At 37.5% G+C, this 17030-nt stretch overlaps 1 protein-coding gene across 5 annotated transcripts in view; it reads right to left on the bottom strand.

Annotated features, from left to right (window-relative positions):
- The window catches only part of LOC115883108 (segment polarity protein dishevelled homolog DVL-3-like), a 46957-nt gene extending 30051 nt beyond the window's left edge, over positions 1 to 16906 (bottom strand). For 4 of the 5 annotated variants that reach the window (XR_004050331.1, XM_030901408.1, XM_030901406.1 and 1 more), the window contains exons 1-8: positions 16640 to 16906; positions 16188 to 16257; positions 15912 to 16105; positions 15690 to 15852; positions 15467 to 15636; positions 15279 to 15407; positions 13874 to 13968; positions 13676 to 13807 (exon numbers count right to left, since the gene is read on the bottom strand). Coding sequence is in view for 4 of the 5 variants with exons in the window: in XM_030901408.1 (XP_030757268.1) it covers positions 13676 to 13807; positions 13874 to 13968; positions 15279 to 15407; positions 15467 to 15636; positions 15690 to 15852; positions 15912 to 16105; positions 16188 to 16257; positions 16640 to 16809 (1123 nt within the window). In the remaining variant the exon portion in view is untranslated. The remainder of the gene's footprint in view (positions 1 to 13675; positions 13808 to 13873; positions 13969 to 15278; positions 15408 to 15466; positions 15637 to 15689; positions 15853 to 15911; positions 16106 to 16187; positions 16258 to 16639) is intronic. The other variant, XM_030901407.1, reaches the window with a different exon arrangement.
- Positions 16907 to 17030: the final 124 nt, after the last annotated feature.

Here is a 17030-nt window from a genome sequence, read left to right as displayed (position 1 = left end):
CGGGCCATGAATCGTCAAAGGATATTTCCGAATCAGGGGGATCAAAGCTGCAGATTCTCACGGTCCCAGCACGATCTTCTATTTCGCCTTGGTAGGGGCTCAAACGGTTGAAATGAACTATCCTCGGTTTTCCTTTTGGCAATTTTCTGATACGGTATACGACGTCATTAATCCTATCCATGACTTCGTATGGGCCTTCCCACGAGGATTGTAGCTTCGGAGATAATCCACGACGTCTCTGCGGGTTGTACAGCCACACCAAATTCCCTGGTTGGTACCCTCCATGTTCAGCTTGAATGTCGTAGTGCTCCTTCATTCGGTCACTAGCGCTTTGAATATTTAGGCGGACTCGCTGATGGATGTCGTCCATCCTTTGGCGTAGTCTATGGACATAATCTTCTCCGGCGACATCTTCTCCCGGTCGGCAACCAAACTTCAGGTCACAAGGTAGGCGCACTTCCCATCCCATAACGGTGCTGGCTGGAGTTTGCCCTGTGGATTCTTGGACGGATGAACGATAGGCCAACAGGAACAGGTGAAGAAATTTGTCCCAGTCTCTTTGGTGGTCAGAGACTACTTTGGCCAAATAACGGTTGATGGTTCTGTTCATGCGTTCAACCATCCCATCGGATTGTGGATGTAGAGCCGTCGTCCTGGTCTTGCGGATATTAAGGACTTCACAGACGCCTTGGAACAGATTGGACTCAAAGTTTCTTCCCTGATCTGAATGCAGCTCCATGGGAACACCAAACCTGCAGATCCATTCCTTAACAAGGGCATCAGCAATGGTGGCCGCTTCTTGATTTGGCAACGCGTAGGCCTCGACCCATTTGCTGAAGTAATCCATTACTACCACAATGTATTTGTTGCCATCGTTCGTTTCCGGAAAAGGACCAGCCACGTCGATCGCTATTCGTTCGAAAGGACTGCCTACATTGTACTAGAGCATTGGAGCTTTACCGCGGTTTTGTGGCCCATTGATGGCGGTGCAAACGTCACATTTCTTGCACCAGGCCCTCACATCTTCTTTGCAGTTCACCCAATAGAACCGTTCACGCAGCTTGCCAAGTATCTTGGTAACACCAAGATGTCCACCGCTGGTTCCATTGTGAACTTCCTCCAAGACTTCCGGGATCCTCTTCTTCGGAATGACGATCTGTCTTCTTTCTTCTTGTCCCTCTGGTCTCGCGATTACACGGCGAAGTAACCCGTCATCTATTACCAAGGAATTCCACTGGGCCCAGTACGACTTCACGTTCGGCGAATATCTGCAAACTTCCTCCCACGTTGGTCTTTGGTCCGCGTTTTTCCAGTTAATCACTAAGCCTAATTCTGGGTCACTGTTTGGTCGTTTGCAAGATCTTCGGGTTGCCAAGTATCGTTAACCACAGTTGTTCTTAGGAGTTTCGCTTCTTTCTCTTCTGCTCGGGAACAATGCTTACAGTCCTTATCGCAAGGTCTTCTGGAAAGTGCGTCGGCATTTTGATTGATAGCCCCAGCTCGATGTTCTGTGTCGAAATCAAATTCTTGTAATCGTTCAATCCATCTAGCTACCTGCCCTTCAGGATTCTTAAACTGCAACAGCCATTTCAAAGCAGCATGGTCTGTTCTTAACAAGAACTTTCTTCCATAGAGATACTTGTAGTGTTAAGTGTTCCACTGCTTTAACTACCGCTAGTAATTCTCGTCTGGTTACACAGTAGTTCCTTTCCGGTTTCGACAAGGTCTTACTAAAATAACTAATTACTTTTTCTTGACCATCCTGGATTGAGACAGAACAGCGCCTAACCCAACATTGCTAGCGTCGGTATCCAATATAAAGTTTCCGTTGCCAAGAGGATAGCTAAGTATGGGCGCACTAGTCAGGGCCTTCTTCAATCTTCGGAATGCCTCGTCAGAATCTGAGTCCCAAGAGAAACGCCTTTCGCCTTCGGTAAGTCTGGTCAATGGTATTGCGATGGTGGCGAAACCTTGTACATAACGGCGATAGTATGTGCATAGTCCCAAAAAGCTTCGTAGTTCATGTTTGTCTTTATATTGGCCACTCTTCCACTGTCTTGGTCTTCTGTGGATCTACCGCAACTCCCTGGGAGGAGACTACATGGCCCAACTAGTGTACCTTTTCTTGACACAGATGACATTTCTTAGGGCTAAGTTTCAAGCCAAAGCTCGCTAGTCGCTTGAAAACTTCTTCCAAATTATTCAGATGATCGTCAAAGGATTTCCCAACCACTATGATGTCATCCAGGTACACTAAACAGTTAGTCCAGGATAGTCCCTTTAACACAGACTCCATTAGTCTTTCGAAGGTAGCTGGCGAAGGTTTGCACAAACCAAAAGGCATGGCGGTAAATTGCCACAGTCCGGAGCCCACCGAGAACGCTGTCTTCTCTCTATCTTTCGGCGCCATGTCGACTTGCCAATATCCACTCTTCAGATCTAAGGTAGTGTTGCGGACCCGTGTGGACTCGACCTAACCTAACTATATGTCCCGCCCTCAGATGACCTAAACATCGCATTAAAGAATAGACACCGTAATGATTCATTCGTTCGAGAAGAATCGAGTCCCACTGGAATGAACTAGTACATACGAGAACATTCGAAACCCTTCTCTATGCACCTAACGATCTATGGACTATTCTAGATTTCTTTTGCTGTAGGTATAAAAGCCGGCGGCTGTGGCCTAGAGAGGGCAGTTATAAATATACCAGTGCAGTTGACGCGCTAACATTCAAAATAAATTCTTAGTTATAAATCTTTGTAAATAGTTCTATAAGTCTTTTATCGTTATTGTTTTTGTTAATTAGTGTTAAATAAAGTGTTTAAATAAATTGTGACTTTCTATCCACACGGAACCGACGAAAAACGTAACAGTAGAGAATATAGTCGATCCCGCCAGCGTGTCTAGAGTATCATCTATCCTCGGCAGGGGATAGCTATCCTTCTTGGTAACATTATTAAGCTGCCGATAATCAACACAGAACCTGGTGGTACCGTCTTTCTTCTTTACTAGTACTACCGGCAATGTCCACGGGCTGTTAGATGGTTCGATGACACCCTCTTCTTTCATTTCTCGAAGGATTTTGTCAGCTTCTTCACGTTTGCCGAGCGGAAGTCTTCTCGGATTTTATTTGATTGGTCTTGCATCTCCGGTATCAATTTTATGTTGTACTAAATTGGTACGACCTCTCTGTCCTGCTTCTCCTTTATCAAACACATCTTGATACTTGATTATCAAGTTTCTCAATTTTCTACTATTTTCGGGAGATAATCCTTTAACGTTTACTAACTCCTTCACCATTTTGTCCGGAATTTTTGAAGTCGATTGTAACTACGCGTCGATCGGTTATTTATCTCTATCTTCCTTAGGTCTCGGCGCACACTGATCAAAAATCGCAAATTCCTGATCGAAATTAAGATCACGAAGCAATATAAGTAGGTCAAATGTCAAATACATTATGTTTAGAAATATATAATATAATGCAGATATCTGTAATGCAATTTTTTGTAAAAGCCAACCCCAAGCGAGGGATGAAACTCTAAGCCCGCGGATACATTGGACGCGGGTCCGTGCGTTTTTTTAAACGTGCTAGCTCTGACGGAATTTACTCGCACGACTATTTTATTTTAGTGGTTACATTAGATGCGCGTTCATGGCATCCTGTGTGTCAAGTTTGTCAAAACGGACGCCACTACTTTGATGCTGTCTGAGGATTTAATGTTAAAATAACTACTTATGAACAGAAGAAAATGTTGGGTAAATGATTTATATGCAAGAAAAAAGGAAGAAAATGAATATCTAAAATATTTGGTGAATTAATACAGCAACCGGTAAAATTTTTTGAATATTTTAGAATGTTTCCAGCAACATTAATTATATCCTAAATAAAAATAAACCTGGTATTCAAAAATATTCAAATTTTTCGGGAATGTATTGGGCCCAAAGATATAAAAATTCGAACGCTCGGACGTGCACGTATTAAAAAAACAAACCAGTTTGTTTTCATCCGCCCAACGGAAATTGACGTACGTGCACGGACGCGCAAACTCCGATGCAATGTAACCGCCTGCGTAGATACCATTTGTTTGTTTTTTTGCTACGTGCACGTCCGAGCACGTACGACCAAAAAAACGCACGGATACGCATCCAATGTAACCACGGGCTAAGGGAGCGCTATTGTAAATTCATGGCCGAATACCATACCATTAATACCATCCATATTAAGATAGACTTATAAAAAGGAGATTTTTATTAGTGTAGAATTTACTAATTTTACGAAAAACGAAAACGAACGAAAGAAAAAAAATTGATCATGGTGAGTAGAAAGGTGATATAATGAACACGAAAATGTAAAGTTAATGGACTTTCCAAATTGGAAGAAAAAGAAAAAAATATATCTATAGAATAGATTTATGTATTTAGTAAAACTAATCCCCAAACAGATTTAAATTAGTAAAACGACACTCAACGATTATGATAAAAAAAAATGTTTACAGAAAAACATATGGTATATTACAAATAATAATTTTATGGCATTTGTAATTAGTTAGTCACTCTCGCTGTCTGAAAATTCCTCGTTGACGAGCTGTTCCTTTTCCTCGTTATCTTGTTCTTCAATAACCAATAAATCTCTAAGTTCATTTTCTACTTTGTTTTTCTTGTAGTTCTTGGTAGAATATGAACTTATGTATGGATCAGTTAGAGTAAACGGTGAAAAAGGTCCTCGTTTACTTTAAGCGCATTAAACTTTTAATTTTTTTTTATTTTTTTAACACTCTTTTCCTACGAAAATTTCACCAGGAACACACAATAACTAATAATCCAAAACGAAATACAAATTTCATATTAACCGCCGCGGCCAACTGACATTTAGTATAGTTATTGATGCAAATCAACACGATTGCGTTAACGCGCATGACCAAATGAATCACGACTGTCTTGCGCAAGGGGCAGACAGTGGTAGCTGCACTAACAATTATGATGTCCATAACATTCCAAATAATATTGTAATGTAAATTTTAGCATGTCATCTCGTGTCTCACTAAATATATTCTACGATTTACTCATACATTTTACGTAGATGGCCATGTTATTAACTAATTAATAAATTACACAATTACTAAGCAGTATTTTGATAATTATAAGTATTCAAAATAAAGAAGAGAGACAACTCTTTCATATCATATATATTAGGATGTGATTACTTACGCTACTTAAGTATGGGAATTCTAAGAAAATGACATTGTTTTATTTATATTGTGCAATTCAAAAAAAAATATTGATTTTTGTCAACTTCGGATATGCAGAAATATTTTTTGGGAATAAATGTCAAATGGGTAACTTGTTCAGAACTTGAGTAACACATGTGAAATTAGAATACTTTAATTTGAATTTCGTATGAAGAAATTGAATTCTTGAATTTCGATCACGAATTTGCGATTTTTGATCAGTGTGCGGCGTCTGCTTATATAGGAGAGAAAGAGACAATCCAGATTTGTCTAGTCAATTCTTATTCGTTCTTAGAACGTCGGCATCGCTGGGCGTATGAGTCATAGGCGAGTGGCCAGGCCTAAGGCTGAGTTCACGCGGCACGGGTCCGCAACAATATTATTACAAATTTTAGAAATTAAATGTGAATTTCACTCGAACTTCCAATATTTGCTTGATTTCTGCCACATAAATGACCATACCATACCGCCATTACTCGCTGACGAGTATTTGACACGCATCAGAAGATGGTCACGCAAGGCGTTTTCTTTCATGAGCTTTTCTGTGACTGAAAAGCCCGATACGTGATGTTATCTGTCTACCGCACTCCAGACATTCAAAAATCTCATCGCTTCGTTGCCTCTTTACTTTTTGGTTGTCGCTCTTAACTGACTTTACAATTTTTCTCCATTCCGTTCTATTGTGAGCTGCCTCTTCCCACTCATTCTGCTTGTTAATTCCCTTTAAGTTTTCGTGGAAAATATCCTTGAACCTTTTGAGTTGTCCACCCGGCCTCCTCTTACCGTCTACAAGCTCACCGTAAAGCAGAGATTTTGGTATGCGGTTTTCTTGCATTCTGCATACGTGACCAGCCCATGTTAAGCGGGACTTTGTAATCATGACCTCAATACTCTCGCAGTTAGCTTTTTCAAGGATCGATACGTTTGAGACGTGATGGAACCATTTTATTCTTAAGAGTTGTCTAAGATGTCTCTGTTGCAACTTGTTTAATGCGTTCATGTGTCGGCGGTACGGCACCCAAGTTTCGCTTCCATATAACATGGTGGGAATTATTATCGCTCGGTACACCGCAAGTTTCGTTTTTGTGCTCAAGTCATGATTGTAGAAAACCCTGTCTTTTAATTTCCAGAATGCTCTTGAGGCGCCGCTAATCCTGTGCTGAATTTCAGAGTTGATATTGGCCCTTTCCGAAATCAAACTGCCGAGGTAATTGAATTCCGCTACATATTCCAACAGTTCATCTCCGATTTTTATAGCATTGTTGTGATCTTCCGGGGGAGTGCACATGATTTTAGTTTTATCGATATTCAGCTTAACTCCCAAGGCCTCGTATGCCCATGTATATGTGTTCAACATTTCTTGCTATTGCTGTAACGTATTAGCAACTAGAGCACAGTCATCAGCGTATTGAAGTTCTGTGATGAATTTTGTACGTGTTTTTGCCCTGAGTCTTTTTATGTTGAACAGACCGCCGTCGTATCTGTATCTAATGCCCAAACCTCTCTCCTGCAGTTTGCTGTCCACTATAATGGAGAGCGCTGCCATGAATATATTGAATAGGAGAGGCGCTAAGACACATCCCTGCCTAACGCCTGTGTTTGTTAGGAAGGGATCGCTCAGTGATCCATGATATGACACTCTTGATTTGTTGCTGTTATGGAGGCTTTTACACACTGTAAGAAATTTGATGGGTACTCCGAACTTTTCATAATTGCCCAAAGTGCATCTCTGTTCACAGAGTCGAAGGCTTTGTTAGATCGATGAATGCAAAAGTAAAGTTTAGACTGCTGCTCTTTACTTTTTCCTGTAGTTGCCGGATGGAGAATATGGAATCGACGGTACCGCGGTTGGTGCGAAACCCGTTTGCGATTCTGGGAGGATTTTTTCTATATGTGGGCGCAGGCGGTTTGACATAATTTTGCAAAGAATTTTTCCTCGGATAGCCAGTAGTGAAATCCTCGGTAGTTTCCGCAGTCTGATGCACTTCCTTTGTTCTTAAATATATTCACTATATTCGTGTTGCAAAAGTCCTGAGGTACCTCTCCGCTTTCCCATATGACATCAAAGAGAGCCTTAAGATGACCAATAAGTTCTTTACTTGCACACTTATAGATTTCCGCCGGAATCGCGTCACAGCCAGCTGATTAGTTGTTTTTAAGCTGTTTTATGGAGTCCTTCATTTCCTGTTCTGTTATTGGAATGTCTAATACATCGAGGCTGTTATACTGAGGTATTATGTTGAGTGCTTCCATATTGGGGTTGTTTTCTTGGTTAAGGATATGGCTGTAATGCTCTTTCCAGCGGTTTCTGATTTGTTCTTCCTCTTTTAGAAGTTCACCATTTTGTGCCATGATTGGGCATCTTGCCTTCTTAGTTGGACCGTATACTTCTTTTACAGCCTCGAAGAATTTACGATAGTCGTAATGCGTGGCATACTCCTGAATCTGACTAGCTTTTTGCGACCACCAGTTATCCTTTAGTTGGCGCAGGTTTCTTCGGAGCGTGTTGTTGGCTGCCTTAAAGTTGTCTGCTAGTCTTGGATTGTGTGGATTTGCAGTAACGGCTTGATGTGCTCTATGCTTTTGTTCCAACAAAGCCTGTATGTGCGGTTGATTTTCGTTAAACCAGTCTGGTTGTTTCTTTTTGTTGGATTTTCCCAGTACTGCTTCGCTGGTTTTGTGAATCGCATCTCTTAGTTGTATCCAGCCATGTTCAGCATCCACGATTGAGATTGAAGTTATCGGTGGAAGTGATTCTTTGATGGCTTCCCGGAGGGCGTCGGCGGTATCGTTGTTCTCTAGACCCTGTACGTTCAATCTGGTCATGTAGCTTTGCTTTTTACAGTGTGGACGTTTGGGTTTTAACTGGATTTTCATTTTTGAGATTAAAAGTCGGTGGTCAGTGCCGCATTCGGCATCTACTCTGGCTTTTGTGAGACTGACATCTTTTAGGTGCGTCCTTCGAACGATTACGTGGTCCAATTGGTGCCAATGGCCTGATCTCGGATGTTTCCAGGTGCCTTTAAATTTGTCCTTCAGCATGAACCACGTATTGGTGATGCAAAGATTATACTCTGTGCATGTTGTTAATAAGCGTTCACCATTGCTATTTACATTTCCCATTCCATGTTTTCCCAATACGTCAGGCCATATTTCCTGTTGTTTGCCGACACGGGCATTAAAGTCACCTAGCAAAATGATTCGTTCGTGCTTTGGAATTTGTTGGAGTATATTTTGCAGAGCTTGGTAAAATTTATCCTTATCCTCAATTTTAGCGTCTAGGGTAGGAGCGTAGGCACTTATGATGTTGACGTAAGTTTTGTCTGATATGGGGTACCTTAGGGTCATAAGACGTTCGGAGACACCAATAGGTACCTCTGTTAATTTAGTGGCGATTTCGTTTTTGATTGCAATGCCTACGCCATGAATTCTCCTGTGTGTTGCCGGGTGACCCTTCCAAAAGAAGGTGTAATGCTCCTCAGTGAGACTACCTTCATCCGCAAAGCGGGTTTCGCTAAGAGTTTGACATAAATGACACTGATTAACAAACAAAACCGGAAAAACCAGCCTTCTCGCGCTGGTTAGTTTGGTGACAGTTATAACCGAATTTTTCAGGAACCGTGTTCCGTAATAAGAAAACTTTCAGCAAGCCGATAGAAACGGAACATAAAAACCATAACCAAGGTAAGCAACGGAATACACCCTTATTTTTTAAGTTTTTATTTTGATTTTCAAGCTTTTATCTCAATCACAAAACATCCATTTTTAGAACTTTTTCTTTAATGGCTATAAGCTGGAGTAAAATGGCTAAAAGCCAGAGAAAAAGTACGTTCCTGACCAAGAATAGAGTAGCAGTACTGGTGTAACAAAGAAATAAGAGAGAAATAAGAATAAGTACGTCGTTGATATGTTATTTAATTATTTACTTATCCACGTAAGTATACATAATCTAGGTTTATCATTAATATCAATTAAAGTGTTATATTTGCCATTTTAAAATGTTATTACACAAAATTTATAATCACTTTTTCTGTAGCATTGAAGTAAATAAATGTATTTTAAAATTACAGTAAAAAATACTACCGTTAATCGACATTAATAGAGAACAACGGCATACGGTCGAGTCGGCCGCTGCTGGCACATATACGTAGACCACAGAATAACTACAGAACGATCAGTCAATGTAATAAAAAAGCGAACAAAATTTTTGCTGCCATCTATAGTGGGCCGAGTGCGGCTCAGGGCTTCAAGGTTAAATTATGTACACTCCCCTCGCTCCTCGCCCCGCTAAATCAAATTTTAATTTCATATTTAATTCAGAATTGTTATTAATCCGAATGGGCATCTTATTATTAAATAAAAAATGTCAATATAGGCTCACGGGCCTACTCGTGAACCTATATTGAATTTTTTTATTTAATTAGGTGCCCATTCAGAGTAATAACAATTTTATTTTAAATAAATAAAACACATTAATTAATTATATTATATTTATTACTTTTGTGTCGTTTTTTTAGATCTAAACATATTAGAACATAATTGCTCGATTGAATTCTTATTATCGGGATAAATATCGAGACAGATACACAAGTAAAGACGAGACACGAAAAATGGAACTGGCCAAACAACAAACAACACACGCGAACGCTGAACGCTCGTATAAAACTGACGCGACACGCGACCGTAAGAGTGCGGGCCAAGAACGGTAAACCTTTGAATAAGAAGACTAAGGAAGGAGCATAATGCTATCCATGTATTCATGCATGATGGGCGGAAAAGCCACCATAAAAGCTCTTTAGGGTGGGGATCCTTGACAGTTCTGTTTGATAATTCATTTGACACATTTGAATTTGATTTGAAATTTTGTGGATTTGTCAGTCTTTACGGAGCTTATTTTATGTTATTTATTATTTATTCTACTACTGATAGTTGTATAAAGGTAGTAAATCTAGATGGAAATTGTGGCAGAACTTAAATTAACAGTGACACTATCGTGATTTATCGAAAAAGACTCTAAAATAGTTGGTTGTGTAGCGTGCGGTAGATCTCGGCAAAAATTGAGTGAAATAATGGAACAACTTTTCACTAGTAAGTGACTATATAATATACATACGTGTAGTAAACCGATCATTTATGAAATTCACTTAAATTAACTAAATTATATATTTTTCTTGCATTTTAGCTTTTATTTATTACTTGTCAAAGATTAGATGTCAAAGAATTTAGATACGTTAATTTGACTTACCTGCTTCAGTAGCGTATCGGATGTTTGTGTTAATAAATACTTATTATAACTTATCTATTTTTATTAGAATTATATATTTTTATAACAATTTTAATAACTTCCAACATTTATTCACAACGTAAAATAAAACAACAAATTATTGAGTCTACCCCACGTCTACCCTACATCATAGTTTTACATTTTTTAAATAAAATTAGAACGACACTGATAAACCGGAATTTAAGTCGGCCATATTTGAGGCCCATCGCGGTGTACCTAAGATTTTTGATATGCTCCTTCCTTAGTCTACTTATTCAAAGCGGTAAACTAATTAAAATTAGGTTAACGGTTAACTGTTCTTGAGCGCGGGCAACTAATGGTTTGAAGAGTGGGGAGTCAATCGAACAAATCATAACGTTTAAAATTGATATGCAATAATCAGGCAACCAAATATACACGACTTTAGTTGCGCCATCTATAGTGGGGCGAATCGTTAATTTCTAATTTAACGCTCCATAAGAGTGATTGGGCCCTGACGTAGACGTAAAGAATCTTTTATGTGTATAAAAAATAAAAAATATAAGAAATGCGCATGCGTACGTAAACGTTTACGTGTTTGTAGGCCGTAGTGATGGGTTGTTATTTAACTCTCTGTTATTTTATAACAATTATTTAGAAATAACATAACGCAACCGTTACTGCTTTTAAAAAATAACAGATATAAAATAACGACACGCAGAGATCGAGTGTTCGTGAAACGAAGTCGGCGCTCTGCACCGCCACGAAATTCGATGCTGCTCGAAGCAATTCCAAAAAACAACTAGTATGGATGGAAAACCTATTATTTCGACAACCATCGATACAGGCGGCGAGATACAACGGACAACGGAGTGGGGTATGCGCTACGGCGCGGCGCGTCGTGTTGGGCTGACAACAGCTTAAAAATAATAGGATATAAAAGAAGCAGCTTTTTTGAAACAGTTGCGGGCATAACGCCTGGCTGTCGAGATAACAGGAGTGGGAAAGGAGCGCTGCTGCATCGGTCGATTGTCGATGGAGGCTCGCAACGGGTTGGAGAATAACGCATCAGTTGTTTTAGCTATGTTGTTTTTTTACCTGTTACGAGCATAACAGAACGGCGTTCGAGATAATCGGAGGTTTGAAACAGGTTGGAGAATAACGCATCAGTTGTTTTAGATACATATTGTTTTTCAACCTGTTACGAGCATAACGGGCGGAGGTCGAGATATTATGGCGCTGTATGTTTCAATACTTTGTTATTAAGTTTCAATATTTAAGTATTTATTTATTCTGAAAAATTTTCAGAATAATATTTTAAGATTTTTTAAAAATGTATACAGGGTGTTTTGAAAAATCTGGTCATTGATTAATCACGATCCTGCTTAAAGCCCTTGACGTAAAAAGCTGATTTTTGGAAAACGGATTGACTTTAGGGTGTAGAGGTGCGATAAGAAGGGATTTTTCGAAACTCAAATTCTAAGGGGGTGAAACCACCCTCAAATATTAGAATATTTTTTATTTAAAAACTGGTGAGTTTTTCGAAAAAACTCTTAAACACGTATATTTTATTTTGTTGTTTTACATATTTTGAGATTTTTACAAAATATATACAGGGTGTTTCATAAAATATGACCACTGAGTAATCACTATTCTGCTTAAACTGCTTGACGTTTAAAGCTGATTTTTGGTAAACGGATTGACTGTGGGGTGTAGAGGTGCGATAAGGAGGGGTTTCTCGAATCTCAAATTCCAAGAGGGTGAAAACGCCCCTCAAATATTACAATATTTATTATTTAAAAAACGGTTAGTCTTTCGGGAAAACGATTGGACACGCATAATTTATTTTGTTTTTTTACATATTTTGAAATTTTTTAAAAAATAATACAGGGTGTTCCAAAAAGTTGAGTAATTGATTAACCACGATTCTGCTTAAACTGCTCGACGTTTAAAGCATATTTTTGGCAAATGTGAGAAAATTTTATCCAGTTTGTATGTTAATGGAAATTCTTGCTTTGCTTTATCATCACCATTACAAATTAATAATTCGATGCGAACGAAGTCGCGGGTACAACTTAACAAGTATAGCTAGAGACGTGAGAAATATAAAATAAGAGACGCCCCCCGATGCGCAGTGGACATCCCACAAATTTGCTTCAATCAGATTTTTCGTAGCGTAACTGCATCTCTCTTCCGCCGAATGCGTTCTCTCTCTATCGTGTGCGCGACCGGTGCTATCCCCAAGTCTCTTCCTATATTTGTCAAACTGTACATGCTAGTTTAAGTGTAAAATTAATTCGAACTCTAGTGTGTAGTTGGTTTACTTATGAAGAATATACTACACATTTTCTTATATTGCTATTTTTTGACCGCAAATGGTAAAATCATAACGAAGAGCTTCTCGCCCGTCGAGTGAGATGCACCCTGTACACTGCTACGCAATTCAGAATCTACGCGGATCGAGGGGTAGGGCGTAGGTAGATCGGAATTTATAGATATAGACGAGTGGCGGCATTTTGGCTTTTTTATATCGCAATTTGTAAACAGCGCTTATTTGTAAACAACCCCCGTTTTTAGAGAGGTATTTTAGATAACAATCGATATTTAGAAATGTTATGACACCCTGGAAATACTACCACCGAGCACGTCATTGTTGCAACTGCGTTAATACGCCTGGCGGTGACCGCCTCATATTCTTTCAGATATTTAGCAATAAAATAAAGAAACCTGTTATTTTTAAGCTGTTATTTTAAGCTGTTTTTTATAAATAACTATAACAGTTTCAACTGTTATCTAAAAATAACAGTTTTGCCCATCACTAGTAGGCCGACTTGACCGTATGCCGTTGTTCTCTAATAATAACCCTCTAACAAAGAATAAAAAATTAAATATTAACATAGAAACGCGTGAAATGCATTTGCATTTTGAAAAATTTTGATGAAAAATGCATTTTTCTTAAAAAGTTAATAATAAAAAAGTATTTCCTCTTATAAAGGCAATCTGGGGACTGTATATTATTTTATTATTTATTATTATTAATACTGTATATTCTTTTATTAGACAAACTACAGTTACCTACGTTATAATAAAAATGATTAGGTAATATATGTTAGGTAACGTCTTACTGAACAAAATTAGTTTACAGCAGATTAGTTACAAATAAAATGAATTTGCAAGCGAAGCATTGCTGCACTAAATACCTACCAGAACCTAGAAGACACTCACGTTCGTTGGCGGGAATTGTACTTGCAATAGATGTGCTTGATACAGTAGAACTGCTAGGAGGCCTTGCCACAGGGTCTCCTCTAACTGCTGCTGTATGAGCAACCCAAGCACCTAAAAATTTATTAAAATACATTTGTCAAAAATTAATTAACATTAGTTGTGATATAATCCTAATACCTGGATCTATAGGTCTAACAGGCTCTGTTCTTGGGATAGTAAAGTAACCTTTCGGATTAGGGTCCCAACATTTTGCCACAACCAACTTTATAGGCCTAAAAATAATTATGAAATTATTAATTAATAGTATACAAACAAGGTGCTTGTCAGATATAACACCCTCCGAATTTGGCATTTATTTATATATCAGTCGAAAGCATACACTTAAATAAGAATTTTAAGCAAAAAAAAATTGCGGATGAACCACAATTTATTGAAAAATAAATAAATTAAAAGTGCATTTTTAGGTTATGGTGAAGTTGTATAAGCCTGTAATTATTGTAAAATATGACGATATATGCATTTTTTATTAATATAAAGGTCAGAATTAATCAGTGAGCAGCATTAATAAGTCATAAGTCAAAAATAGAGCTGGTGATATTTTTTGTAATATTTGCCTGATCAATTTACTCTTTCGATTCAAACTTGCCGCCGGAGCCGTCTGTCACCATTTGTTGTTAAGGATGTAAGCTGCCTAAGCATTGTTGCCAAAGTTATTTCTTGTTTGTATGATACATAATACCGTATGATCGAAAAAAAAACGGCGTTCAGCTGGCTTGGAAATGACGATCGATAACATTCCCCATATAATTTTACATATAAAATGACAGCGATGTTCATTTCATAGCCATGGCTTACGCCGTTTTTTTTCGATCATTCGGTACGTTACATGATACGAAAAAAGAGTTGAGACCGAAAGAGTTTTAATTGCGTTGGTTTCAACCTTTCCGTGAGTGTGTTAATCTTTTGATTTGTTTTTTATTTTAATACGAATCTGATTGCTTTCACTTGATTTTACGTGCCGGTCGCCGGACGAACAAATCCTTATACAGTAGCGCTGTCACCATAAGAACAGATTATAAGTTATTGTAAAATCAAGACATTGAAAGCACTTAGATTCGTATTAAAATATAAAAAAAACAACAGATTAACCCCCAAACAAGTTGAAACCAACGCAATCAAAACTCTTTCGTGCAACTTTGTAGTTATAAATAGTCAGATCTCGTAGGCAAAATATCAGCTATGGGTAGGAGCAGTTCCTCAGACGATCGCCTTTTCTTGATTTTAAAATAATCTGTTGTTAACGCGAGTTTTCTTCCGACCAGCACGTGTTTTTTTAATGAACCTTTCAAGAAGAAATGAATGAATCTGGCAACGCCGACAAAATTTGGAGGAGTTTTCGCATAGAAAGTAGCCTGTTGTAGCAATAATTAGATGTTTATTTTTTCATTAAATTATGGATCATCCACACTTTTTTTTGGCTTGAAATACTTATTTCGATGTATGCTTTCGAGTGATATAAAAAAAAGTACAAAATTCGGAGGGTGTTATATCTGACAAGCACCTACAAACAAATATAATATACCCTGGTTTTTGGACCACTTCTCTCAAAACTTTCACAGCTTCATCATTTGACATGTTTTCAAAATTTACATCATTTACTTGTAGTATCATGTCACCAGGCTCTATTCTACCATCCAGAGCAACAGCACCACTAAAATGCCCTTATTTTACTATCATGTTCATTTATTATTTTTCATATTTTTGCTTTACCCCTTCATTATAGATCCTACATATATGCCACCATCGCCACCTTTATTACTTTGCCCTACTATAGATATTCCAAGAAAATTGACAGTATCCATATTTAAAGTGACAGTTATAATATTCAAAGACATTGTAGAATCCGTAATACTAGAATAAGAGCTAGTTCTTGACATAGCCTATAAATTTATAAGGTTATAAATAATTATATCAGTAATTTAGCAAAATAAACCTGTAATCTTTGTTTCCGCCTCCTCTGAGGTCTTTTACGACCTGCGACATGTAATCGGCTAACACTTGAACATTCTGATAATGCTGTATGTCTACCTGTAGTTTCAGACTGAAAACTTGTAGTTTCTATGTCAGAACTGACAATAGAGGCAGTCTCATATACTCTAAGTGTTAAAAAATGAAAAAATATCAGCAAATATCATTTATATAATAATCTACTAACCTTGGAAGATGGCCATTTATTCTAGATGAGTATTTGTGATGTCTTCTACCTTGCCTTGAACTTATAATTGATTCTGTGTCTGTACAAACTGAATCAGCTGCTTGTGAAGGAAGTCTTGATTCAGCTTGATGTGAAACACTATCTGTACATTGAGAACCACCATCTGACTGATTTGAACCATCAGCTGAGACAAGCTTTAAAAAAATAGAATATATAACATAAATTATATGTAGTGAATAAATCCACATAAAAACATGGTAGAAAATATATATTTACCCAACTGACTACCCTTCCATTAAAACATGGAAGATGTGCAGTGTCATCAATAATCTCTTCCTTGACCACCCTAATTAAAAAAAACATATTTAATTATTTTTTTAATATATCTAATAATAAATTTATTAATGTTATTACGATGTTAACAAGATATGACTATAATAGTGTTAATATGCCATATAAACATGTAAGACTTAATATAATGTAATAATTTTAAGACTTAAACTTATAATCTACCAATACAATTTTCGAATATATAATTGTATACAAAAGACATGAATAGCAATTAATCATTCATGATCTACAATGATTGATGTTTACATTTACTGATAATATGAGATGCCCACTAGATTGTAAAAAAAAATCCTGGTTCAATATAATATGTATTATTGTCAAAATATTTAAAAGATATTGAAAAGAACGAATTTAGACTCCAATAATATAAACTTTACCCAAAATCGTCATCCATTGACTTGAAGAAAAACTTGTAATTGGGTCTATTAAGAACATTTTTAAAGTCTGCAAGAGTAACTTGTTTTGGTGATATAGAGATTTTCACTAAATATGGTGTTTCCTCGTCGTCTATATGATAAATAACTTTTGTTTCCTTTTGTTCTTCCATTTTCAATTAAAAAACTTTGAAAAACTCATCAATTTGACAGAAATAATACACTTCCCCACAACATGGCCGACATTTTACTGAAATTTCCATTTCATCCCCACCTCGCCCAATCAGAAGAAAGTTCAATGTTCGGTAGTTCGGTGCATTTTTTGTACAAGAACATTGTATAATTTTAATTTATAAAATTAATGCATTATTCGAATTAATCACAGAGTTTCTAA

Source organism: Sitophilus oryzae, unplaced genomic scaffold (genome assembly GCF_002938485.1).
Source record: "Sitophilus oryzae breed Bouriz unplaced genomic scaffold, Soryzae_2.0 scaffold_1809_pilon_pilon, whole genome shotgun sequence".
NCBI lineage: Eukaryota > Metazoa > Arthropoda > Insecta > Coleoptera > Curculionidae > Sitophilus > Sitophilus oryzae.
The sequence above is the reverse complement of the archived record's forward strand: the minus strand, read 5'-3'. Positions and strand labels throughout refer to the sequence as shown.